This window comes from Labrus bergylta, chromosome 16 (assembly GCF_963930695.1).
Source record: "Labrus bergylta chromosome 16, fLabBer1.1, whole genome shotgun sequence".
Classification (NCBI taxonomy): domain Eukaryota; kingdom Metazoa; phylum Chordata; class Actinopteri; order Labriformes; family Labridae; genus Labrus; species Labrus bergylta.
In genome coordinates this window covers 20,871,783-20,896,744 of record NC_089210.1, presented here as the reverse complement: position 1 = coordinate 20,896,744, position 24,962 = coordinate 20,871,783, and the positions used below count along the sequence as shown (strand labels likewise).

At 40.4% G+C, this 24,962-nt stretch overlaps 2 protein-coding genes across 4 annotated transcripts; both read left to right on the top strand.

Annotated features, from left to right (window-relative positions):
• Nucleotides 1–863: 863 nt before the first annotated feature.
• On the top strand, nucleotides 864–12,706 carry samd9l (sterile alpha motif domain containing 9 like). 2 transcript variants are annotated; one of them, XM_065964687.1, is made up of 4 exons: nucleotides 864–1,051; nucleotides 1,576–1,639; nucleotides 5,762–5,829; nucleotides 7,141–12,706. In XM_065964687.1, the coding sequence occupies exons 3-4, from the start codon at nucleotides 5,826–5,828 to the stop codon at nucleotides 11,733–11,735; spliced, it is 4,599 nt and encodes a 1,532-aa protein (XP_065820759.1). In that variant the 5' UTR covers nucleotides 864–1,051; nucleotides 1,576–1,639; nucleotides 5,762–5,825; the 3' UTR covers nucleotides 11,736–12,706. The 2 variants fall into 2 exon arrangements, with proteins under 2 accessions (XP_065820759.1, XP_065820760.1); XM_065964688.1 differs by lacking the exon at nucleotides 1,576–1,639.
• An 899-nt stretch (nucleotides 12,707–13,605) lies between these two features.
• Nucleotides 13,606–23,747, top strand: gaa (alpha glucosidase). 2 transcript variants are annotated; one of them, XM_065964690.1, is made up of 19 exons: nucleotides 13,606–14,529; nucleotides 14,714–14,859; nucleotides 15,641–15,806; nucleotides 16,518–16,614; nucleotides 16,706–16,825; nucleotides 16,939–17,057; nucleotides 17,477–17,608; nucleotides 17,840–17,950; nucleotides 18,035–18,148; nucleotides 18,312–18,396; nucleotides 19,248–19,365; nucleotides 19,572–19,705; nucleotides 20,195–20,346; nucleotides 20,490–20,638; nucleotides 21,412–21,553; nucleotides 21,688–21,786; nucleotides 22,281–22,445; nucleotides 22,682–22,834; nucleotides 23,375–23,747. In XM_065964690.1, the coding sequence occupies exons 1-19, from the start codon at nucleotides 13,999–14,001 to the stop codon at nucleotides 23,438–23,440; spliced, it is 2,799 nt and encodes a 932-aa protein (XP_065820762.1). In that variant the 5' UTR covers nucleotides 13,606–13,998; the 3' UTR covers nucleotides 23,441–23,747. The 2 variants fall into 2 exon arrangements, with proteins under 2 accessions (XP_065820762.1, XP_020491973.2); XM_020636317.3 differs by having other exon boundaries at nucleotides 14,708–14,859.
• Nucleotides 23,748–24,962: the final 1,215 nt, after the last annotated feature.

Here is a 24,962-nt window from a genome sequence, read left to right as displayed (position 1 = left end):
TGGCTTATACAATGATTCAGAGGTGTTGTCAGTGGTTGATTTGCCACAGTTTAGAGCAGCTTTGTTTTTCTTTGACATGTTCTCACGTCAGGGACTTAAGCTTTCATACATCTATATTCTCTCTTTAGTCCACACAAAAAGAAGGAACATGTATCTGGATACTAAACAAATACTAAAGCTACATTGAACAACAGTGAAAGTAGGACGGAAAGGAAAATAAAAAAAGTAGCTCATCTAGATTTCTCCTCTGCCTCTTCTTCCTTCAGGTCTACTTCATATCCAAAGCTCTGTGGTTTCCCCTTCCTGTTTCATTCTGCGTTCATGTTCACTTATTGTGGGTTTATTTTACCAAAGCCCATAGAAACATAGTTCTCTGGAGCACAGATGGACCTTCATCAAGGACTATAAGTTACATGTTAAACCATATACTATATTATAGTAGTGAGGCATGTATGTACTTTTCTTTTGGATTATTTGATTGAAAACTGGAGTTTAAATTATGGTGGGAGAAAAGTTGAAATGTTTGATTTGATTGCACAAAAATAATAGAAGTGAGCACCTCAACAAATACAAGTTCAATACACATGTGGACAAGTGTATATTACATTAATAACATTAATGTTTTATACCAAACACAGGGTTATTATAGGAATTATACAGTTCAGAATAAAAACGAACAAACAAATTACTGTAAGTAAAATATATTCACTTGACTTCATTTGACCGATTGAATAAAATCAAATAGAGACCGATTAAAGAGCCAATAGGAGACTGTAGAGCCCTTATTATTCATGAGCTGTGCCAAATGATTTAGATCACTAAACATGGCAGATATTGCAGTAAGGGCGGTGCACATGAGGGTAGGTCGATGAATTTCCCCAAAATCGAAACTTAAGACACTGAGTTTGCGCAGTAGGTCCAGTCAAGCCCGGTGACAGGCAGAACTATCAGGTGTTCAGAGTTTAGGCGGGGAAGCGGAAGAAACAGCAGCCCGAAGAAAACCAGCCCGGAAAGTGGAACAAGGCTGTTTATGTGTCTGCTTTTTGTCAAGGTAGGAGCAATGTTTGCCTTTTTTTTCGTGGTTGCTCATAAGAAAATCGCAGGGACATAACAGGAATGAAGGAAGTAGGGAGTATGGTACACCTGGGCCGAGAATGGAGAGAGGACCCTCGAAACCAAAGAAAGTTTGGTTTTCTTTGCATCATGTTTTACATCCTAGTGATTATGGGCTGAATTTTGCATGCAGAAAAATAACAACTGGTTCTCTTAGTCAACTTTCCCTCCTCACTACAAGAGAACTACTGTTTTAGTCCGACTATCAGCAAACCAAGAAAAACAAGAAATAAGAATTAATACAATTTTAAGAACATTTTGATAATTAAGATAGTTTGGGAAACTGCGTCTCTATCTTTCCCATTTAGAGTATAAATAACTTACTCAATTTTTTAAGAAGTGGTCTAAACTAACTCTGTTGAAACTAACTATAGCAAAGTAAAAATGAGTCACCATCAAAGCAAAAATGTCTTAATAATTCATGAAACTATCAAGCTTATCATCAAATTCCCTCTGTTTCAGACACAGGGTGTTTGGCAGCAGATGGTTCCTTATCAACTAAAGACACTACTGCTGAGGATGTGAGGTAAGATACATTTATAAACTGGCTACTAAAAGTTATATCTCATCCAACCAGCTTAAAAACATCATACAGTAGTTGTAGGCTTTAATCAATGTGATAAAGGTCAATAAAGGATAGAAAGAGTCAAAATATAAATGCAGTGTACCATTTCAAATACGTTTTGTAATGGCCCTAAATAGCAATGATGCATCATGCAGCCATTGCCGATTTGAAAAAAAGTGGAAATGTGTTTGTATGGAAATAATTACAAATACAAGCATTTGCCTGACCGGAAGGTGATCTGCGGAATATATATTTGTGTGTTTGAGATGTAAGTCAAATTTACCTGGATTCCAAGACGTCAGCCTCCTCCTCTTCCTCATTCAGTAGCTGAACACCTTTGACAGCAAACACATCATTCCTGAATCAAAAGACAAGTAGAAAATTATATCTTACCATGCAATGACAGTATTTTTTTAGATAACATTACTCCATGAAAACATACCTGTCGCGGTCTGACTGTATACTCTGGCAGGGTTGTAGGTTGCATTTGTTGCTGGAGATGATACTGATCGCCTTTTTGGCAAGCTGGAATAAAGTACTTTAAGGAGGTGCAGTAGGAAAAAAGAGGAAGTGAAAGGAAACAAAATAGTGAACAAATAGTGATATTTACTACAGCCGCCCCATATTTCTAGTGAGAAAAAAAAAAAAAAGGAATATCACTATTATTAAAGGAGGTCCTCAGGAAGGGCAGGAAGTGGAATTAGTTTTGCAACTGGTCTGACATAGGACTTGTCTTTAACTGATACTGATTTACATCACAAAGGATCTGCACATGTCTCCCTTTGCAGATGGCACAGAATTTCTTTGATCACACTTTGCAGCTTGATGAGTCCGAGCACAGCGCCAACAACGCTTGTTCTCCTTTATCCAGTTGACCTTTTGATCTTTTGTCATAACAATAAACTCTGGACATTTACTGATATGGTGTTCTGTTGAGCGACAATATGCGCAGGTTGCTGTGGGCTTCTGAAGGAGCTTTGACATTTGTGTGGTCTCATTGGGTTTCTGGCACTGGTGGGTAGGAGATACAGGGGACCGAAGAACTGAGGATGAAAACTCTGGCTGGGGGGAAAGGGGAACAAGAGGCTGTCTAGGTTCTAAAAAGGGATTAAATGGCTGAGAATGAGGAACTTGAGGATTGCAATCTTGGGGTGCTGCAGGTAAGCAGGACGCTGGCAACTCTTGGGAAGAAAGGCTAGGTCGAGGTAGACCAGCTGAGGGAAGCATCCAGGATTGATAAATTGGGGACGTGGGGTATGGCAGAAGAAACAGCAACAGGATGACGAATGACCTCTGGTGGACAGGAGGATCAATGGTACTATTTGGGTATAGCACCAGGAAACCTGACATTATGCTGATCTGCAGAAGAAACTGTTGGTTTGTTATCCACATATGGTCGGTTTCTTGTAGATGATGCAGATTTTGAGGAATAAGGAGTACATGATCTTTCCATGAAACTTTGGACATTCCTCATAGTCACCAGCAGTTCTTTAAGGATTTCAGTCTGATCAGTAGGTACAGGACAGGGAGAATATACAAAATCTTCAGGTTCATTCTCAGGCTCATATCTCTGTGGCTCTTCACCTTGTGTTTCATCCTGCATCCCATGTGTGTCTGTTACAGGATGTGTACAGTCTGTTTGACATGCTGCACCTTTAACTCGAGGATAATTGACTTAATTGTCTTGTAGATGAGAAGGCAATTGAGTTTTACGCTCTCTGAGCGTCGAAGAGTCTCATCTTGTGGCTGTGAATCCATGGCAATAGTCAGACTCCAGCTCGAAGGACCATGTAAAGAAGGGCTCAAATTTGAGGTGCTATCACCATGGGGCATCGGGTCAAGATGCAGGAATCCAACAAGACTGGATTTTTATGTAACAGGTTTATTTCCTTTCAAGTTAGGTGACTCATAAGGGTAACATAAGACACACATGGGATTGAGACATCCATGCTGAAAGACAAAATAAAATACTATTAGTACAATAAACAAGTCAAATTACATTACTTTCTGAAAGGAAATAAAGATAAATAAAGTGCTTAGGACAAATTAAAATGGACTAAATAGTAAAATAGGAGTGAAAACCACCTTACCATTGCTGAACTGCCACCCCATGTGAGGATGAAAACATGAGTGTAAGGGAGTGCAGTCTTAAATAAGGAGTAGGCAAGTGAATTCAATCTAATTAATTCGTGACAGAGTGCAAACAACGACCAATCAAGGGGGAGAGGAGAGAGTGAGAAACCAGGAAGTGTACTAAAGGAGGTGCAGTAGGAAAAAAGAGGAAGTGAAAGGAAACAAAATAGTGAACAAATAGTGATCTATACTACAGTCATTATGCTGGTGAATACAACTGTGCAGAGTATGTATAGTAACGTAAGTTTCAACACGAGAAACTTTGCATACGCGCTGCTCAGATAATTAGCAGCCGGACCTATCGTAACCTGAACCTGGGACAATATGCTGTCTATATTATCATGCTACGGGCTAAACTTCTGCAGACATGAGCTGACTTGGCTTTCAACCACCCGCTAATGTGTCGACTACTTTTCTCACCGTGCATCAGTCGAAATCTGCCCAAATAACTCTGACATATAAGGTTAGCATGCGTCGCTAACTCATCATCAGGGGACAGTAACGTTATTCTGACATTCTGGTCGTTATATGATATACTGAATGGGTTTGTGTTGAAACAACTAATAACTATGATGCAAAGAAATAAGACACAACATTTATAACGTTATGCGGACGTGGGAGAGACAACATTCTCCCTGTTGAACGCGATTACACTGTTAGATTGATTTACAAGCCATTATTTTATGGTGGAAAAGTTACATATTGGGGCTTTAACTAGACTACATTGACAACACTGATGTCTTCACTCAAAAGTTTGAAAATAGTGGATTAATGCCTGTTGAGACTTCGTACTAATAGTTTTACATTAACATATCAAAGTGCATTTACTCTACATGTCACATTCAGACACTGATGGCAGAGGATGCTTTGTAAAGTGACTGACCATAGGCATAAACTAATTCCATTCCTTAACATTCACACATCACTGGATAAGCCACCTGACAGTGATTTAGAATCCAGTGTCTTGCCCAAAAACCCTTGATAAGTGGACTGCAGAAGCAAGGATTGAACCACCAACCTCCTGGTTGAGAGATGATCAATAGTACAATTGAGCCACAGCCAGGCACTTAAAATCCATTAATCCTCAAATTTAAAGCATCCTATAGAAATGTTTTGTACATTACATTTAAAAAAGAAATTTGATTTCCATAAAGTCCTCTAAAATGTTAAATCACTTGGGCTGTAATCTTGAGTAGTGTTGATGATTTGATTGATTGAAATGTTTTTTGCATTGAACTAAGATTGAGTGACTCAGTGAAATGTCTGTACCAGGATGTTTGAAGCTTTCTGTAATCCAGTTTTAAGTTGGTTAAAAAATTGGTTAAAAATACTAGTGAACAGGGAATACTAGCTGGTGGCGCAGTGGTTAGGGCACGTGCCCCATGTATGGAGACTGTAGTCTCAAGCAGCCAGCCCGGGTTTGAGTCCGGCCTGTGGCTCCTTTCCTGCATGTCATTCCCCACTCTCTCTCTCCTTGGTTTCCAACTCTATCCACTGTCCTATCTCTCAATTAAAGGCCCAAAAATGAATCTTTTAAAAAAAAAAAAACTAGTGAACCAGTTTTACCAAAATCTGTCTTATTCCATGTGTATATTTATCGATATAAATGTATTTGTCAGAGACATAGGCATTGTTACACATCGGATTAAAGTGCAACCGATGCAATGTATATACTTAGGACTTCTAGCCATGGCTAATTTGCCGTCCATGTTCCTGGTTAGGCTTTTAGGAAATAACCCACTAAAATGTAAAATAGACATTAAAACTGATAAATGCATCAGACATACATGGGCAGCAACATAGATGCATAAAAGTAAAGTAGAATAAAAGTAAAGCAGACACAGACAGGCAGATTGATGATAATGACTAAGAATACAATAACTGAACAATAACTCAAATAAAAACTAAGTCAATTATGGACTCAATGTAACTGAATATTTTCTTTTGCAGATGGAAGTCGATAAGAAAGGTGAAACACCAACATTGATAATCTGATGGAAAGGAAAAGAAGATCATGGGTGAGTGTTGTGACAAGTTGTGTGATTTTTAAATTTTATTTGGTGGGACAGACAGGAAACAGTGGATACAGAGGGATGTGATGTGCAATAAAGACACCAGCAGGAATCAAACTGTCATAAGTGGCTATACAGCCTCCATACCATTAGTCTACCAAGCAGGGTTGGAAATGAACTTTGTTGCTTACCTGCCACTGTGAATAGAGGAATCAAAAGTCCAACAAATACTATATAGAAATAGAAATATATAGATATTTTAACTGGCAGCATAATGTTATAAGTAGAATATTATAATCCAGGTTTATAGTATTTAAGTACAAGGCTTGGCTGAAAATAAAAAGTTTCCTGATATAGCTGTTTCACAATAAAAGAAAGTCAATGACATTTACTGGGGACTTTCATTGTGCAGAAGCAGCTTTAGCAGAAATTTCGAGAGATTTTTGATAACACTGTAGGGATTAACACTATAGCCGCTCCTTTGACCATGAGTCACTGCCAAAGGCCGCTTCTTTTAATCATCTTGGACTTGAGAAAAGTGAGACATCAGTTAAAAAACACCATTAGCAGGTAGACCTGCTGTACTAGAGAAGCTAATCCATGCTATGCTACTCTAAAGTGACACAGAGCAAAGACTCTTTAGCAGATCATGGTAAAAACTGACACGAAGAGGCTGAGACCTGTGGTCAGTTAGTGGTCTTTTTAATGCCAAAACAAAAGACTGGAAGATACTGAAATGCTAATCATAATTTTTCTATATTAGGCCAAAGGGTTTCCATTATATTATACACATCATAACAAAGCTCATACTACTATAACCCTTTCAATCACTGAAAAACAGGGCATTTTGATGTTGAATGATATGCCCAAGAATAGGAGCAATATGTAATATGTGAAGTGAAAGATGAATGATTGCATGTGTTGACCGAGAAGGTTCAGCTAAAGCTAGGAAAAAACAAACCTAGTGCAGTGGTGGAAATATTTCAGTGTTTGGTCAAAAGTTGTTAGGCTTAAGGTTGTCAAAAAATGTGTATGCTTTTAGATACCACTCACTTGACTTACAGCAATACAAGCTTGTTTTTTTTGGAGTCATTTTCAAAGTTAAAGTTCTAATATTTTGACGACCCTAGTTCTACTGCCTCCTTGGAGCAAAAAAAAAAGTATTTACCTATTTAAAGATTGAAGTCTTCAATAAGAGCTAATTTGATACTGACAGCTTAATTTGCACTGGCTGTCAGTGGCAAAATGCTCAAAATGTCCCCCAATCTTTTATTTATAATCAAACCTGTTGCCTATTCCTTTTTTCCCCACCCACAGCTGACAAACTTGACCCATCACCCGAGGTTTGGACCGAATCTCAAGTCAGCACCTGGCTGAAATCGATTGGAGTGAAGGAGCAGTACATTAAAAAGCTTTATGAGGAAGAAGTAAACGGACAAATCCTTCTTACATTAAATGAGGAGTTTTTAAAGGCTAAGATTTGCATGAAATCAGGACCTGCTCATTTGATCATTCAAAAGAGAGATGAGCTCACAAACCCAAAGCAACAAGAGGTTAAGCAAGAGAGGAAAAAGCCCACCAGTGGTAAAAAAACTGAGTTGGAATTGAAATCAGTTCCTACAGCAAGTGGAGACCCTCCTGCACAGACTCATGAGAGTCTTGAAGATGTCTTAAAAGAGAGACAAACTTCAACTTCAAAGGAAGATTGCAGACCTCGACCATTTGATCAAGAAGGGATTGATTTCATATATGTAAAGCACAGAGTCCTGCAACCAGAATCAGGTGCTTTTAATCTGACATCTCCATGCCATGAATTTAAGTCATTTGCCATAGCTGCTGCATTGGATCGCACAAGACTCCAAGCTAAGTTTGCAAAAGAGGTCCTTAAATTTGCCACTGGCTGTATGAACATTAGATCAAATGGCACAATACACTTTGGTGTGATGGACAGCAAGGAGGATGCAGGTTATGTGCATGGTGAGATAATTGGTATCCCTGTGAAAGAGAGAGATATTTTTGTAGATGCTTTGGACTACATTGAAAGAAGTGTCTGTTCTGATAAGGAGCATGTACGCCAGTGTGTGCGGCCTCCAAGGTTCATTGAAGTTATGGACAGGGAAAGTACAGAAAAGAAGTATGTGGTAGAGGTTGACATTGTGCCTTCTATTAGTATTGTTAAAAGCAAGGTGTATGCAGTTCGTCTACCGAACTTCAAAGAGACAACTAACAAAGTGGAGTTTGACAAAGAAGCCATCCTGCGGAGGTTGGGTTCAAAAACGGAGCCAGTGAGTGAAAAAGACCTAAGTGATTTCTACCAGAGAGTCAAAGATCGGGATGCACAAAGGGAAGAAGCAGAGAAAATGAAGTTCCTTAGTGCCCCTGAAAACTGCCAAGACCTAGGACGGAAACTAACAATGCTGATGACAAGTGGGAAGAAATTCATGGAAAAGGATAAATGGTTCATACTCATCACAAATAAATTTCCACCTGATGACCTTTGCAACATTGACTGGCTGCTCAACATGAACATATTCTGTGTTTTTGACTTTGACCCAGACTCAAAGATATCGGGTCTTTGCAGTAGATACCTTCAGCATCACGCTGCAAACATGCATTCTCTACAGAGTTACAGGATACCAGGCGACATGAACATCAAAGAATTTGCAAACCAGTTGCATCTGTTTGAGCAAACAAGCTGGATCTTTTGTAACGGCCGAACTGACTACAAAGGAAATGAAACTCTGTGTGATGAAATGACTTGGATCAAGACAAAAATGACTTTCCTGCGGGAGTCTGTGTCTTTGATCTGTAAACAACTCTTGCCAAAAGGAACCTTCCAGGTCATTTTTCTTGTCACATCCCCAATTGAGAAACCACTCTTGCACACGTTTAATGAGTTTTTCACTGACATGGAAGGCCATGAAGACATCATCTGCATCTGTCCATCCCAGGATAACTTTCAGAAGTGGCAAAATTTTGCAGAGGGATCATGTGGAAAAGAAACTGTGAACAATTCCTGTGTGGTTGGGATGAAAATGAGTCACATTAATGCAACTCTGCAGCAAGTACAACCCTTTAATTCATGTGCCAGGAAACACTTGCCAGTGTTCGTGAAAGGGACTTGTCTTCTTGAAACACATGAAGAAGAACAGATGTATTCGCTGGAAATTCTGACAGTGGATCATTGTGATGAAACAAGCAAAGACTTCATCAGTGAGGAGAAAGCAAACATTGAACACCAATTCTACCGTGGTGGGAGAGTGAACTGGTTGAATTTTTGGCTTGCTGAACACAAGTATGTTGGAGAGGTCATTGAAAGAGATGCTTATCAAGAAGTTTCCAAACTTCTCCATGAAGCTTTGAAATGGAACACAGATGAAACTCCAGTGAAAGGTATTAACATCTACCATCATCCAGGAAGTGGTGGAAGCACTGTGGCAAGACAAGTGCTGTGGAACAACAGGAAAGATCTGAGGTGTGCAGTTGTGAAGCCCTCATACTCCGCTTCTCTTGTTGCACAACATGCAGTTGAACTAAGAGAGTATGAAGAAAAAGATCCACAGAAGTGTCTTACTGTACTGCTTCTCATTGAAGACTCAGAAAGGGAATACCTTGATGATCTCAGAAATGAACTGGAGGTTGCCGTTGACACAAAAAGAATCCAGTATGGAACTTCATGCTTCATTTTGTTGAGCTGTAGAAGGTCCTATAATCCAGAGAGGAAATGCAAGGAGTCTCCATTACAGAATGTGTCCGTCACTCACAAGCTGTCTAACCAAGAGAGGAGAAAGTTTTCTGGAAAACGAGAGGCACTTGAAGAACGATATGAACCCGAATTCATTCTGACTTTCGTTCTGATGAGCGAAGAATTCAATGTTGACTATGTTCAACATTTTGTGGAACATTTGCTTCAAGGCATTGACCGCCAATCTGTTGTCGCTCGCCTCATCCTCTATGTGGCACTGTTGAACACTTATGTTCAAAACTCTTTCATCTCCCAGTCTCATTGTGAAGCCCTGCTTGCTCTAACCATTCACATGGAAAGGTTTCACCAGCATGAGTTTGAGATATCACTTGGCCCCCAGGCTCAACTGGTTTTCTTGCATCTCCGGGATGAGAAGACGCACATTGAATCAATTAGAATCATCCACCCACTTGTCGCCAAGGAAATTCTCCAACAACTTTTGGGGGAACAGACCCAAAGCAGTTCAGCAATGAATTTGCTCTGTGAGAGTGTGCTATTTGAACACAGATTTGGAAGGGACGAATATTTGTCATTTCTGAGAGCACTTTTCATAAGGAGATCAAGAATAAGCAAAGGAGACAAATATGATAGTTTGTTCTCTCCCCTTATTGACCATGTGCGTGATAAGGAAAAAAGCCCAGCCAAAGCAATTGAGTTGCTCACTGAGGCATTTGAGCGTTTCCATAAAGATCCATTCTTTGCACAACAACTTGCTCGTCTTCATTATACTTATGAAAAGTTTGAAGAGGCAAAACACTGGGCAGAGACAGCAGCTAAACAGCAGCCAAACAACTCCTACATACTCGACACAAAGGGGCAGGTGTACAGGAAATGGTTCCAAGCTAAATGCAAGGTCATTGACAATGACAATGTGCCAAAGACGGCTCATAATACAGCAGATGCTGTAGAGACCGCACTGAAAGCTCTAGAGTGTTTTCAAGAGTGTGAGAAAGCAGCCAACGCAGACATGGAAAATGTGAACAATTCAGGATTTTTTGCTGAAGTTGAAGTTGGATGCAGTCTTCTCAAACTCATCTCTTCATTGGATGTGTTTGCATACAGAACCAATGGTCATTCAGAGTGTATGAAGTACCTGTTGACAGATTACATTCCAGAGGAAGTTAAAGATGCCTGGGAACCATTTCATGGGCGTTTGAAAAAACTTCAGAAAACAATGCAAGATGCTTTGGAGTGGATTTCAGAAGACCTGAGTTACTTTCAGACAGACATTGATGGAGATGAGGAAGAGATCCCTGGAAGTCCTGAAGAGAAGATTAGCCAACCACTGACTTGGCTGACAAAAAAATCTTTCGAGTATGGGAAGTACTTCAGTGAAGCCCACACTAATGCACTTCAGGGGCAATCAATCCCAGCCAATCTAACTCCATTCCAAAAACGCATGATGATCTACCATCTTGGTGGAGGTAACGTTACATCGATTCTCTCCAAGCTCACTGACCAGAGAGATGCAGTACGTCTCTTAGAGAGCATACTTTCTCTGTATCCCAGCAATCCATTAAAGGCTAATTTTGGTCAAAGGGATATTGTCAATTACATCACGGCCTACATTTCACTGAACTGCCTGTCTCCAGACACTCAAAAGGTCACTCCTCTGAAAAATCTACAGGCACTTTGTTGTCAGTTCCCATCTGATAAACGTAAATGCCTACCAAGTGCCCTGTTCCTGCTCACCTTGCTGTTCTGGCCAGAAGACAATGACACAAATCATGAGAAAGAAGCCAAATATGAAATTGTGCAAACTGCAGTTGAACACATGGAAAAGGGCTACTCGGCCAAGAAGAAGGACATTCCGCAGAGGAAGAGAAGGATATACACCCATTTCTTTCTGGGAAATGGGAATGGATTGGATAAATTTGTCCACAAGAGAAAGTTTGAAAGGGTCACAAAGGGTATCTCAGTCTCTGAGAAACGCATGAAGTGGTTTAGGGGTGAGGCATGGAAAAAACCAGAGATCGGCAAAATGCTCAAATGTGTTTCTGGATGGACTGAAGATGGGGTGGTGTACCTTGAAGGTCCTCAGAAAAAGAAGTTCAGTGTGGTACCTCTTCATGTACGTTCAGTCCCTCATAGTAATGAAAACATTACCTTCTACCTGGGGTTTACGTTCAGAGGCCCTGTTGCCTGCAACATTGTTGTGAATAAATAGTTTGTCTATGAACAGTGGTCAACATATGGCTGTATGTCAGCTTGTTGAAACAAAGGCCAGGTAAACATCCTATTAACAGCAAAAGATAATGAAAAAAACATTTAAAACACACAATTATGGTAATGACAGATTGTGATGCAAGCAATATTTGTAGGAACAAAGAAAAAACCTATTGAAGCACATGGTATGGTGTCAGTTGAATTGTTCTGTAAGATGTAAGGTACTTAGATTTACATTTATTGTGTCCAAGTTTATCCAAGTACTAAAAAATATTTATGTAGTATGTACGTGGACAATGACATCAAATGTATTTCAAATACATCTTAAGTGAACATCTGTGCTTAGATTTTGCTCATTTGTTTAAATTCAGTGTTGTCTTTTAGAAACGGAATGATGCTTAACAGAATAAAAGCATTAGGTGGCTGTTTGGTACCTCAAATCTGGTGACCAGATTATAATGTTTGACTTGAATGAATGTGAGGGTAGTGAACTTAGAATACCCACAGTTATCTTAAAACTAATGACACAATAATTATACAAAATGAATTGCAAGTCATTCTTAAGCACCTCAGCTTTTAGAATTTGTAAAAGCTACTTAAAGTTTACGTTTGCACTATATTATTTTCTTGGTCATTGCATCTGTGTTTTCATGATGAATATTATTAAAGCAGTTGGAGAAGAGCGTGTATACATATTGTAAAAAAAAAAAAAAATGTCCTAAATATGAAACTACAAGTAAAGTGAATATAACTTTCAACATCGTTACTTCAACTTTAACACTTCTGCCTGTTTATTTTTTTTTCCTGTTTTTTTTTTTTCTTTTTTTCACTTTTTTACATTTTGCACAATCTAGCTATATGGGATTTCTTTGTGTTGACATAAAGGAAAATGTTGTACCTGCCAACATTGCTGTTTTGAAACAAGTGTAACACTTGCATTTCCATTCAGTAAACATTGTTTTCTAAACTCTGCTTTAGTCTGTTATTTTTTCATTTCTGAAGAAAAACTGTATCAACATTTAAGAATCTTTGAAATTCTACCAGGAAGTTTCAATAGTTTTTTTGTTAGTAGAAGCGGCGTGACATCAATACAGTGGCTCTTTCACCCAACGTCTTCTACACAGGCTGGTTGCAAAATCACAGCATGTCAGCATCCGATATTCTGGCTTCATCCGGTTCAGCAGGAGGCTGATAAACATCCAGTTGTATTTCTTCTATGGTACATACACAGACATAGACATGGGTATATCTAAATAAGGACATCACACTTGGCATGGTAAATACAACATCATACTCCTATGATGCATCCCACTTCAAGCCTCTTTATAAAAATGGGAGAGTCACAAGGTTTTACAGTATCTATTAGGAGGGTATGGTCTTTTTTGATGTAGAGTCTATCACATTTATTTATTGTATTGTTTATTAGGAACCCCATGTGTCATTAACACATGGCCGCAGCTACTCTACCTCAATGTTAAAGTTAAGATATGATTTGATTGTGTCTTTTAGGTAAAAATCATACTTAAAGCCAGATATCTTACATTTTCTACAAACAAACCCTTATATTTGATTGAACTTAAGACATTATACAAATGTGTCTGCAAAGTATCAAGAACCAAAAAGTGTTAAAGAAGTCCATTTAAAAAATAAAACGATGTAGTTGGATTTATTTCCCGTTAACTTTTCTTAGGATATTACTTCTTTATATACTATTTATGTTATTTTATGTTTGATCTGATATCGACATTGTGTTTTTGTGTTTCTGCTTTTTGTGTAGGCCTAGTGAATTTCTTTACTTCTGACCGTATGTAATGAATAGTTGTTGTAAAAAAACTAATAAAGTTTATAAATTAAAAAAAAAAAGACAGGCGCGCATGCGCAATATGTCAACGCCCGTTTAAGGAGTTGTGTTTACTTAATTTTTGTAAGACTAAAGGAGGTGGAGGCTCGTTTTTATTCGTATTATTCAGTGTGTGTTTGTTTGAACACACACCTTGTTTTCTGCCGTGCTCGCACGCAGCTGTTAGTCTTTGTGAAGGGAAATGCTGTTTTATAACACTGTCTGTAAACTGTTCGACAAAGCTACCTGCTAGCTAACAGCTAACCATCCAGCTCCCTCTCAGTCAGAGAAAGTATCCACACAATGAAAAGTTCTGCAAGTTTGAACAAGTCTCATAAAGCGATATTCATTACGGATTTTTAAAAGAGGGTAAAACTGCTTAAAGCTTGCATTGCAGAGTGTATGCTGTAAGCAGGGTAGGGTCATGCTGTCTAACTTCACTGCAGCTGTGCTCCTCGCCTTGGCTTTGTTTACATGTTTTTACATCAACCAGATCTGCACTCACAACACCAGACTGGTTAGATCAGTTCATGCCATGCAGAATAAAACCACTGCACATGAAAGACTTGTTAGTGCTGATCCAGTAAGAGCACAAAGCAGTGTAGTGGAGAAGAGGGGGGTCAAACTAAAAACCATTAAAGAGACTGATACTTCCAGAGATGATAAATGCACCATCGCCCCAGAGAGTCGCTTTGACTGTGGTAGGGACAAGCTTCTCAGCCAGACAGAGTGTGAAGAGAGAGGATGCTGCTACGCCCCCCTGCCCAGCTCTGCAGGACCACCTTGGTGCTTCTACCCCGGTTTATACCCTGGCTATAAAATGGGTCCCTTCACTCCCACCACGCGGGGCCAGGCTGCCACCCTCACCCGTGACACCCCATCCTATCTCCCCAGAGATATCTCCACGCTACAGCTGGAGGTCATACAAGAGGCTGCAGGCTGCTTACGCCTCACTGTGAGTAAACAATATTCTGATGCCAGAATTTTAAACTTCGATATCATAATAAATCAAACATTCAATGAATTGAGTGCTTCTTTGATAAAGTGATTCAGCTCTAATTCTATGCACATCATTTATAAGGAAGTGCTGCTAATCTTTTTTTTTTTTGGGGGGGGGGGGATTTTTTCCCAAGTTAAAGGACCCATCATCTCAGCGATATGAAGTTCAGCTTCCAGTCGATGTTCCTCACAACAGATCTGATACACAGGATGCCCTCTACACTGCTGAATATCAGTCTGAGCCATTCGGCTTCGTAGTGCGACGGAAATCCAACAGAAGAGTGATGTGAGTAGTTCTGTGAGCTTATTCCTACTGTCATGGAGATAATATGTAATACATGGAGATAGTCGTTTCTTTGAAAATACTTCATTCACAAAATATATTTATAGAAATTAAGACAAAACAAGAGGTGCTAAAATCTGTATGATGCATTTTTTACACAGTTACACATTAACACTTATGCACCTCGAAGTAAGGCAGACACTGTACTTGCATCAAAGTGTTTTTGAACTCGGCTGCATAAAGTCGAAGTTTTTATGTCAATACAACTGACAAACATGACAGGAAAAGAATATAAGAAATTACTTTCAAAAAATTCAATGCGGGGGCGTGCTGGTGGCGCAATGGTTAGGTCGCGCGTCCCATGTATTGAGGCTCTCGTCTCAAGCGGGAGGCCCGGGTTCGCTTCCACCCGTGGCCTCTTTCCACATGTCATTCCCCGCTCTCTCTCCCTGGTTTCCAACTCTATCCACTGTCCTATCTCTGCATTAAAGGCACAAAAAGCCCAAAAATAAATCTTAAAAAAATAATAATAATAATTCAATGCAATCCAGTCAAACACTGCTCGGTACAATCCAAGTAGAAAACACATGTTCAATATTCATCCTCCAGAAAGTTTGAACAAGAAGATGTAACAGAACCTAAACAGTAGGTTGTGAAGGTTCACCTAATACAGTCAAATTACTTTTAAAGTCTCAGACATCTTATGTTATCGTATGGCTCCTGAACTTCATGCTGAAATGGTCTGTGGCATGGTGACTGTCTCCTTCTTACTCATCATGAACAGAATGAACACCACAGTCGCTCCACTGCTGTTTGCTGACCAGTACCTGCAGCTGTCCACAGCACTGGCCTCCTCCCTTGTGTCTGGCCTCGGGGAGCATTACACCCCCCTCGTCCTGGATCTTAACTGGACTTCTCTGACTCTCTGGAACCGAGACATGGCACCTCATGTGAGTCTATTGTAGTACTCAAGCCCTTATTTTTCTAAAAACATGTCTGGTCTCTACCGAGCCCATGAAGGCGCAGGTACGAAAAATAAAAAAGCTGTTTGCGAAACCGTAAATATAGCTATTTCTTAATTTTCAACTCTTGTCCCTAGTTGGGCCTTTGAGTAAAGAAACAGAGAAGCAAGTTGTACCCATGGTTTAAGATTTCATGCGCACAGTTTCCAAATTGTGCTCACGGATTTAAGATTTGTGCCCATGGATTTGTAAACCGGGCCCACAATTTTGCCAACAATTCCATAAATGGTGAGCACAAATTTGCATTGCTTTGCATTGCAAATTTGTGCATTGATGGCAAATTTGTGAGCATGGATTATAAACCTTTGCACACACTCTAGGAATTTGCAAACCATGGGTATGGATTTATAAACTGTGGGTATGGATTTGCAAACAGTTTTTTAATATTTTCTTACCTACGCCTTTGGGGCTCAAAACATTAAAATAAAATTAAAGAAGGAAGGGATATATTGTTTTGTTAAAATGCTAACAATGCAAAGAGGAGGGGTATCAAGCAGCTATTGCTTTGATTAAAAAGGCCCACCGACCAAAACAACTTCAACATTTTAAATCATGCCATCCCTGAACAGCAGCTTTTATCATTTTGATCCTCTTCCCAGTTTAAAGTGTGTCAACATCAACATGTGTCTTTATCCACAGGCTGACGCTAACCTCTATGGCTCTCACCCGTTCTACATGGTACAAGAGGAGGACGGCTTGGCACACGGAGTTTTCCTTCTCAACAGCAATGCAATCGGTACGAAGCTATCACATAAGACATACACAGATTATTTAATCTTCACACTCCAAACACTTAAATTAAGATATAATAAAATCTGTCTTTGCAGAGGTGATGTTGCAGCCGACCCCCGCTCTCACCTGGGTGTCTATCGGTGGAATTCTGGACATGTTGATTTTCTTGGGACCTGACCCTCAAAGTGTTGTACGACAATACCTGCAGGTCATTGGTATGTATTTTAATGGTTATCATTCTGCTTCACATCTGCAGGCAGTAAGACCAACATTCACCCCAGCATAAGAAACGTGTGGATGTTAAGTGTTTTGGATTATCTGTCTGCAGGTTATCCCATGATGCCTCCATACTGGTCACTAGGATTTCACTTGTGTCGTTGGGGTTACACGACCGCTAATACAACCCGGCATGTGGCACAACGGATGCATGATGGCAAATTTCCCATGGTAAATAAACAACTCACAAAGCTCTATCAGATAAAGATCTATAGATGAAGTTCGGAATCAAATCAACGCGTTAAAATATCCTTGACTTTTACAGATATTTGAAGATCAGACTGAATATTTTCTGGCACCATAAACTGCAAGTTTGAGTTAGAATGGCAGTCGAAGGGTTAATCTGGCCCAGAGATCTTGGCCTAAAAATGACAAAAGAAATCCTTTTTGTTTGTTTCAAAAAATCTTGTAAATGATTTTATTTTTAATCTAAATAAATGTTGACTCCACGTTCTGGCTCATTAACAGCAACAAAGATAGAGGTGAAAACAAGAGTACCAAAAGAAACGAGACAAGCAGGCATCGTAATCTACTCCGCATTAAATCATTTTTCTCTTTCTGAGATTAGATTTCTTACTCTCCACCTACAGGATGTTCAGTGGAATGATCTGGACTACGCAGAGAAGCGTAGGGTCTTCACTTTTGACCGCTGGCGATTTGCAGACCTCCCAGAGATGGTGCAGGAGTTTCACAAGAGAGGCATGAAGTACATCCTCATCCTGGTGAGACATTGAAGTCTAAACCAGCCAACAAACTGATTTTTATTGAAGTAAATATTTGAGCTTCTGAGTAGAAAAGGAAAAACGTAACACTTTATGGTTACATTTGTTATGGGAAAGTGTTATACTCTGAAGGAGCAAAAGAAGACATTACCAGTGTTTGTCCAGTAGATGGCAGTAAAACTGTTCTAACTTGTGACTAAGTCTTGTTCCCTGTTTTGGTTTTTGCACAAGGATCCGGGCATCAGCAGCACGAGCCCCCCAGGAACATACCCACCTTTTGAGGATGGAGTGAAACGTGACGTCTTCATTAAAAATGCTACAGGACACATCCTCATAGGGAAGGTTAGACTTTTCTATGATTGTGTGTTTTTATCTTCTTACTGATGTCAGTGTGAGTGTTTCATCTTTCCCTTGTTGTGTTTGTAGGTCTGGCCGGGCCCAACAGCGTTCCCGGACTTCACCAACCCCGAGACGAGACTCTGGTGGGAGGACTGCATCAGGGATTTTCATTCTAAAGTTCCCGTGGATGGTTTGTGGATTGTGAGTATTTAAAAACACACACAGAACTTGATTATTTAGATAAGATTAATAAGAGATCCGGTATGTCAGGTTTTCAAGTAGCTGTGTGCTTAGTTTGTTCACACCTTGGAGTCAAATAAAGAATGATATAGACTTTGTTTTCCTTCTCCAATGCTGCATCCAGGATATGAATGAACCGTCCAGTTTTGTACAGGGTTCAGTGGAAGGCTGTCCCGACGATGATCTGGAGAACCCGCCCTACACGCCCAGTAAGTCTGCCTCATCAGGGTTGTACATCATTAACAATTAAAAGATGTACAAACACAATAGATTTTAAGCCCTGAGTATACTTCCTGCAGTTTCCTTTTTTTACATGCAGAAATTTGATGAGGGATGAGATATTATATTAAACCCTCTTAGTGCGAGCCTACAGGTGGATGCTGGGGTACGGCTGAAAGCAAGAGCGCAGAACTGGTGCAAGGCAGAGCTGGTAATGACAGAGTAGAGGGAGAGACCGGAAATCTTGCAGCTTAATTAAACCGCTAATTGGGAGGATGTGTTCGTTAGGCGATTGTGGATAACGATGCATGTCAAGTGTGAAATCAGAGCAGCTCTAGTTGTCTGCCTGAAGGAGCTCGCAGGCGTCGCTTCGTTCACAGATTCAAAGTAGAAAATGAGCATCTTTGTAACAGATACAAAAAATATATCCAAATTTTAAAACTTTTCTACATTGTACAAATGTTATTATTATTTTTAGATGTATCATTGGCCTTTTTGTGTTTTTTTGGAGAGACAGGACAGTGGATCAAGTTAGAAATCCAAGAGAGAGAATGTGGGGAATGACATGCGGGAAAGTAACCACAGGTCGGATTCAAACCTGGGCCGTCCACTTCGAGGGACTACAGCCTCTGTACATGAGGCGTGCAAACTAACCACTCGGCCTGCGGCCCCCCCGAGATTAATTTTTTTAACTTAAATACAGATTCCTTAAAAACTGAGAACGAACAGTGATTGCACTTTCTAAGTTCCCGCCTCTGATTTTACATTTATGAATATAATGTGCAGGATTTCCTTCATGTTGCATTAAGTTACAGCCCGTGTCTCTCTGTTGTACAAACAGGGGTGGTTGGAGGCCAGCTGAACTCAAAAACTCTTTGCATGTCAGCTCAGCAGAAGCTGTCCACACATTACAACCTCCACAACATGTACGGGCTGACCGAAGCTTCTGCCACTCACAGGTCACATTCATTCTCTTCTTCTAGTTATATCGGGTTACATTTTTTAAAAATGTTGAACATCAACTTTTTGCCATTGTCAATTTCCTCCTGTGTTGGGAATACTGGAGCTGTGTGTGTGACCCAGGGAATATAACAATTTAATGTTGTTGTTATTTATTAATGATTAAATATACTGTATTAACCCTGTGATTTGCTGCCATCCTCAGTGCGCTTATGAAGATTCGAGGGAAAAGAGCCTTCGTCCTGTCTCGCTCCTCCTTCCCCGGCATCGGACGCTTCTCCGGAGTGTGGACAGGAGACGTCAGGAGTGACTGGGAGCAGCTTCGATACTCCATCCCTGGTGAGGAGACGTGGTTTCTTATTCATGATACAAGGGTCTTTTTTTTCTTAAATTTGATCACAGATATTTGAATTCATTTGATTATTATTTTCATTTTGGGGCTTTTCATGCCTTTATTGGAGAGACTGGTCAGTAGACAGCCATGACTTTAACCTCTGTACATGGGCCACACGCACTAACCACTAGGCTACCGGCGCATGCAATCATTGATGCTTTGATTGAGTTTTTTCTAGTTTTTCAAATTTAAAGTTTTTGGAACTCTTCATGTAAATCCAGTTTTGGACCAAAGTCCAACATCCAAGTCCAACATCCAAGCCTGAATTCATACATGTGGGAAACATGTTGTGGAATTAATGTAAGACAAACTAGGAACAAGTTGAAACCCTTTTGATTATTTAATCTTTTTCTAGCAAGTCCATTTGTGTTGGAATAAAAGGATCACACTGACCTTTTCCCCCCTGTGCCCCCCCCCTCCCTCCCCTCCCTCAGCGGTGCTGCAGTTCAGCCTGTTCGGGGTGCCTCTAGTGGGGGCGGACATCTGTGGCTTTGAAGGCAACACCAGCGAGGAGTTGTGTGTGCGATGGATGCAGCTCGGGGCTTTCTACCCATTTATGAGGAACCACAATGACAAACCGAACGCCGTAAGACAGAGTCACTGTGTGTTTGTTTTTCCAGGGCTCTTGCCCCTGGATGTTACATCCACAGCTTCTAGAGCGGCCCGTCTGTTTCATGTATTATGAATCGAGGTAACTCTACACCTTCTCATAGTGTGCTTGTCCCTCAGCCTCAGGAGCCTTATGTGTTTGGGCAGAAGGCCCAGGCAGCCATGCGGGGTGCGTTGAACCTACGTTACTCCCTCCTCCCGTTCCTCTACACACTCTTCCATCACTCTCACTCTTCTGCAGAGACGGTGGCCCGGCCGCTCTTCATGGAGTACGTGTCCTCTTTCCTTATCTCTGTCCTCTGTTCATAGCTTCCATGTGATGTCGCACATGTATTGACCGCCCTGTGGTGTAGTGTAGCATGAAGAAGTGGGTATACTCTAAATCTGTCTCTAAATGTATTTTTTCAAGGGTCAGGTCCAGCAGAGGATAAACAACCTCTGTTATAAACGGTGACATGTAAGGGCGCACTCACAATGAGCAAAGTTGTCCCGTACTGTACTTTAGCATGATTGCCCCCCCTCCCCATTCCCCCGCTGGCCTGCACTCACACTGCTCCAGGATGAACCGGGCCTGAGCACGGTTACCTCTTGAATATCACATTCTAATACAACAGCTGCACGGCTTTATGTGATCATGAAGCGTGCTTATTTTACAAGAAAGACAGACTCAAATTATAATTTTTTTTAAAAATAAAAAGTGACACACTGTCGGGTCAGCGTCCGCACATCAGAGAACAACGCAGAGAACATGACACTACTTTACTGACCGACCATAAACTTGCAGTTTGTCCTAAAGTCTCTTTTTTTATGTGGTTGTCAGGCGATGTAAACAGGTGTCGATTTGAAGAGATGGTACATTAACAAGCCCGTCACAGTGTGATCAATGTCAGCTCTTAAGCTCTTTTTGGCCTCCAGGCCTCCACACCGGTCACGGGACTGAAAGCTATGATTTGTCCCACCAAACGGAAATGATGACTACCACATGCTGTACTTTCCATGACACTTTGTTTTCCTCTGTCCCTTGTGTAACAACCTGTTGCAGGTTTCCCTCTGATCCAAACAGTCAGACTATAGACCGCCAGTTCCTGTGGGGGAGTTCACTTCTCATTAGCCCCGTTTTAGAACAAGGGGCAGTAGAGCTAGCTGCTTACCTTCCTCCTGGAACGTGGTACAGCCTGCACGATGTGAGTCGCTCCACAACTGTTCAATCCATTTCTGTTTGTTTGCTGTTGAAGGCCAATATATGTGAAGCTTTCTGTGCTAACATATGACCGAGGAGTTGGACTGTGTTCCATTGAGGTCTGGTTTTGCTCTCTAGGGTCGGCCTTTCTACAGTAAGGGTCAGTACCTGCTCCTGCAAGCTCCCCTGGACACCATCAACGTCCATGTGAGGGAGGGACACATTATCCCTCAGCAGGTGAGCTTCTCTCCTCTGCAGAAACTCGATACCACCTTTTTTTTTCTGTGTCATGTTTGGTTCAGAGGGGAGACAAAATGTTCTGGATTAATCTTTAATAGAATATTTTACGAGTAGCAAACAGACAACAGACTTTTCGTAGATCCTCATTTCTACTTTCAGTTAGCTAAAGCATGTTTGAAGGTCAAATATTATGCAAAATACACTTTACCATGCTTAGAAAATACTTTTATTCTGAAATGTTGCAGATTACTTTCATTGATAAGCAAAGAGACAGTGACAAGGAGGTTGTGTTTATAAATACGGTTCGGGTTAGCAGCAGCTTTTTATGGATTATTTTGTTTGACACGGATGCCTTTGATCAAATGTTTGCGTCAGGTTGTGTTGATCCACAACGCTGATGACATCTGAGAGTTTAAAAGCAGCTGAAACACTGAAGAGAAGAGTGTGTTTTGATTTGTTTTTCATCTTGCTTCTTTGATCTTCTTATGAAGGAGCCTGCTTTAACAACAACAGCCTCTCGCAGGAACCCTTTCTTCCTGACGGCGGCCCTCTCGGCAGGTGGCTGGGCCCGGGGAGATTTGTTCTGGGACGACGGGGAAAGCCTTGACACCTTCGAAACGGGGAATTATTGTTACATAATTTTCACTGCTGGACAGGTAGGCTGTGTTGTATTTCTTGATGTACGTCGCTTTATACAAAAGCGTCTGCTAAATTAATTGTAGATAGGGGAAGACAAATTATATCAGAACTGGAAAAGCTGATGCGGCCATGTTTTACATTTTACTGCAGCCCTTTTTATTGACCTGATAGTCTCTATAATGGATTTAAGTGTCATTTGTATAAACATTTTTTATCCTTCCCAGTAAGTTGAAACTTTACATTTCTTCTTCAGTCTCAGGTGTTGAGTGATCCTATCAGGCTGAATGGCGCCCTGGACGGTCTGGTATTAGGAGGGCTTCGCGTATTCGGGGTTCCCTCACCACCTCTTTATGTTTTAGCCAACGGGGACAAAGTCAGAGATTTCACCTACCGCACGGACACCAAGGTGAGTCTAGTATGACTTTATTTATTTATTCATACAGTTTAAAGTTACAGGGACAACGCACATTCATCACATTTCTGTAATGTGCCAGATTAGCACTCATGGCTCGTTTTCTACTCTAATCCCTGGGCAGGTGAGTGACAGGACAAAAGACACACATACAGGACACTTAGAAGCAGGGGCAGCAATAGCCTACTTAAAAAATAGAGGAGACTCAACATGTCACCTCAGAGTTTATGAAGGCGTTCTACAGATGAGTTTGTGTGTTGAATCAGCACATCAAAAGCTGATTGACATAAAAACACCTTCATTAAATAGGATAGCTAGGATATATTTGATATCTGCCACATTAATGTTGAATATAATACCTTTTATAAATCCCTTCAACACATTCAGTAATTTAGTTTGATTTGTATTTGGTAGAACCCATGTGTTTATTTTCAATGTTTACATGTTTCTCCTCAATTACTCATCACATCTACTGTTTACTGTCTTTGTGCCACGTCTGAAATATCTACTTGTGTCTGTGTGCCCCCCCTACAGGTCCTGACAGTGAGCAGCCTGGCCTTACCCATGACAAAGGGCTTCACAGTCCAATGGGCTCTCTGATGCACTGAACTTCATTACCCAAAACCCTTTGTGAGCCTTTGCTGGTTTCCCTGCTGCAGAGAACAGCTGCATATTTCTGCCAGCTTTTCTTGCTCAGCCTCTCTGGCTTTTGGATGGTCGTGATTTGGAAACAGCGGCTTATTAAAAAGTTAGATGATACGGGGGGGCCGTCATCCTGATTGACCTTTGTAGCTTTCTGCTACAGAATCCACACTATCTGATTTTTGATGAATTTTTAAGAACTGTAACTTTTAGTATGTTGAATGATGTTAATATTTTTTTTTAATAAAGCTTTTTTCATAGCCAAGTCTTTTATCACATCTATGTTTATCCTACGTCCCCTCCTGCACCTGGAGATCCTGAAATGGGTCCCCACTTTGTTATTCAAAGATCTAAAAAAAAGTATAATTTAGTTTATTATTTGGGCTTTTTATGCCTTTATTTAGAGATAGGACAGTGGATAGAGTCAGAATCAGGGAGAGAGAGAGAGAGAGAGTGAGGAATGACGTGTGATAGGAGCAACAGGCCAGATTTGAACCTGGGCTACCTGCTTGTTAGACTATATAGCCTCTGTACCCGGGGCATGCTCACTAACCACTGGGCTACCAGCACCCCCAAAAGCTACATTTTTAAACAAACAGTCTTTACGTTTCAATGCAAATCTGTATGAAGATGTGCCAAGTAAAAATCTTAAATCAAAGGTGAAGTGTAAAAAACACAACCACACAATGACAAAACCAGCAAAAAAAACATTTTCTCTATAATTTAATGTCATTTAAATGTTTTTTTTTTTTTTAACACAATACAGCTTCAATAAGTAAAAGTCATTTTTATTTGTAATTCAGTTCATTTAGTTTTTGACATTAAAGCATTAGTTAATCATCAGTTTTTCGTGACGATAACCTTGGTGTAAACATAATTAAATATACGACTGATTTTTTTTTTTTTTTTTAAATGCTTGTGGCAAAGTATGTATTTCCTAACCTTTGATCCCCTCTTCTAAAGAAAAAGATTGAAAAAGACCTTTATTTAAAAATTGGCACCACAGATTCACCAGCTAGTGGTTTATTGGAGAAAGGAGTCATCTATTGCGTAATGAAAACAGGTTTGTATGGGAGAGGTGAATCCTCCAGCAGCGTCGTGATGTGATGCTCTGACTCCAGCTCTGGTCCTGATGATGGAGAACCAACTGCATGCAAGCTTTTGCCTGTGACCTTTAAAACGTCACTGTGATGAAAAAGGCTCGGATGATGCTCAAGGAAGCCTCGAATAAATTGCTGACTTCCCTTAATGTGAAAAATATTTATGCTTAATAGAAAGCGCAGTCGTGCTTTGATGCGCCATCAGAAAAAAATCCGGGTTTATGTGTGAAATAAATGCCTTTACAACCCGGAAGCGGCGAAATTTAGGGGGATTGGTCCGGAGATGTTTCGTCAAGTTAGCAACACAACTAAGAAGGAAACGGAAGTGGGCGTACAAATTAAAAGCGCCCGAGCCGAATTCTTGTGAAACATAGTTTTAC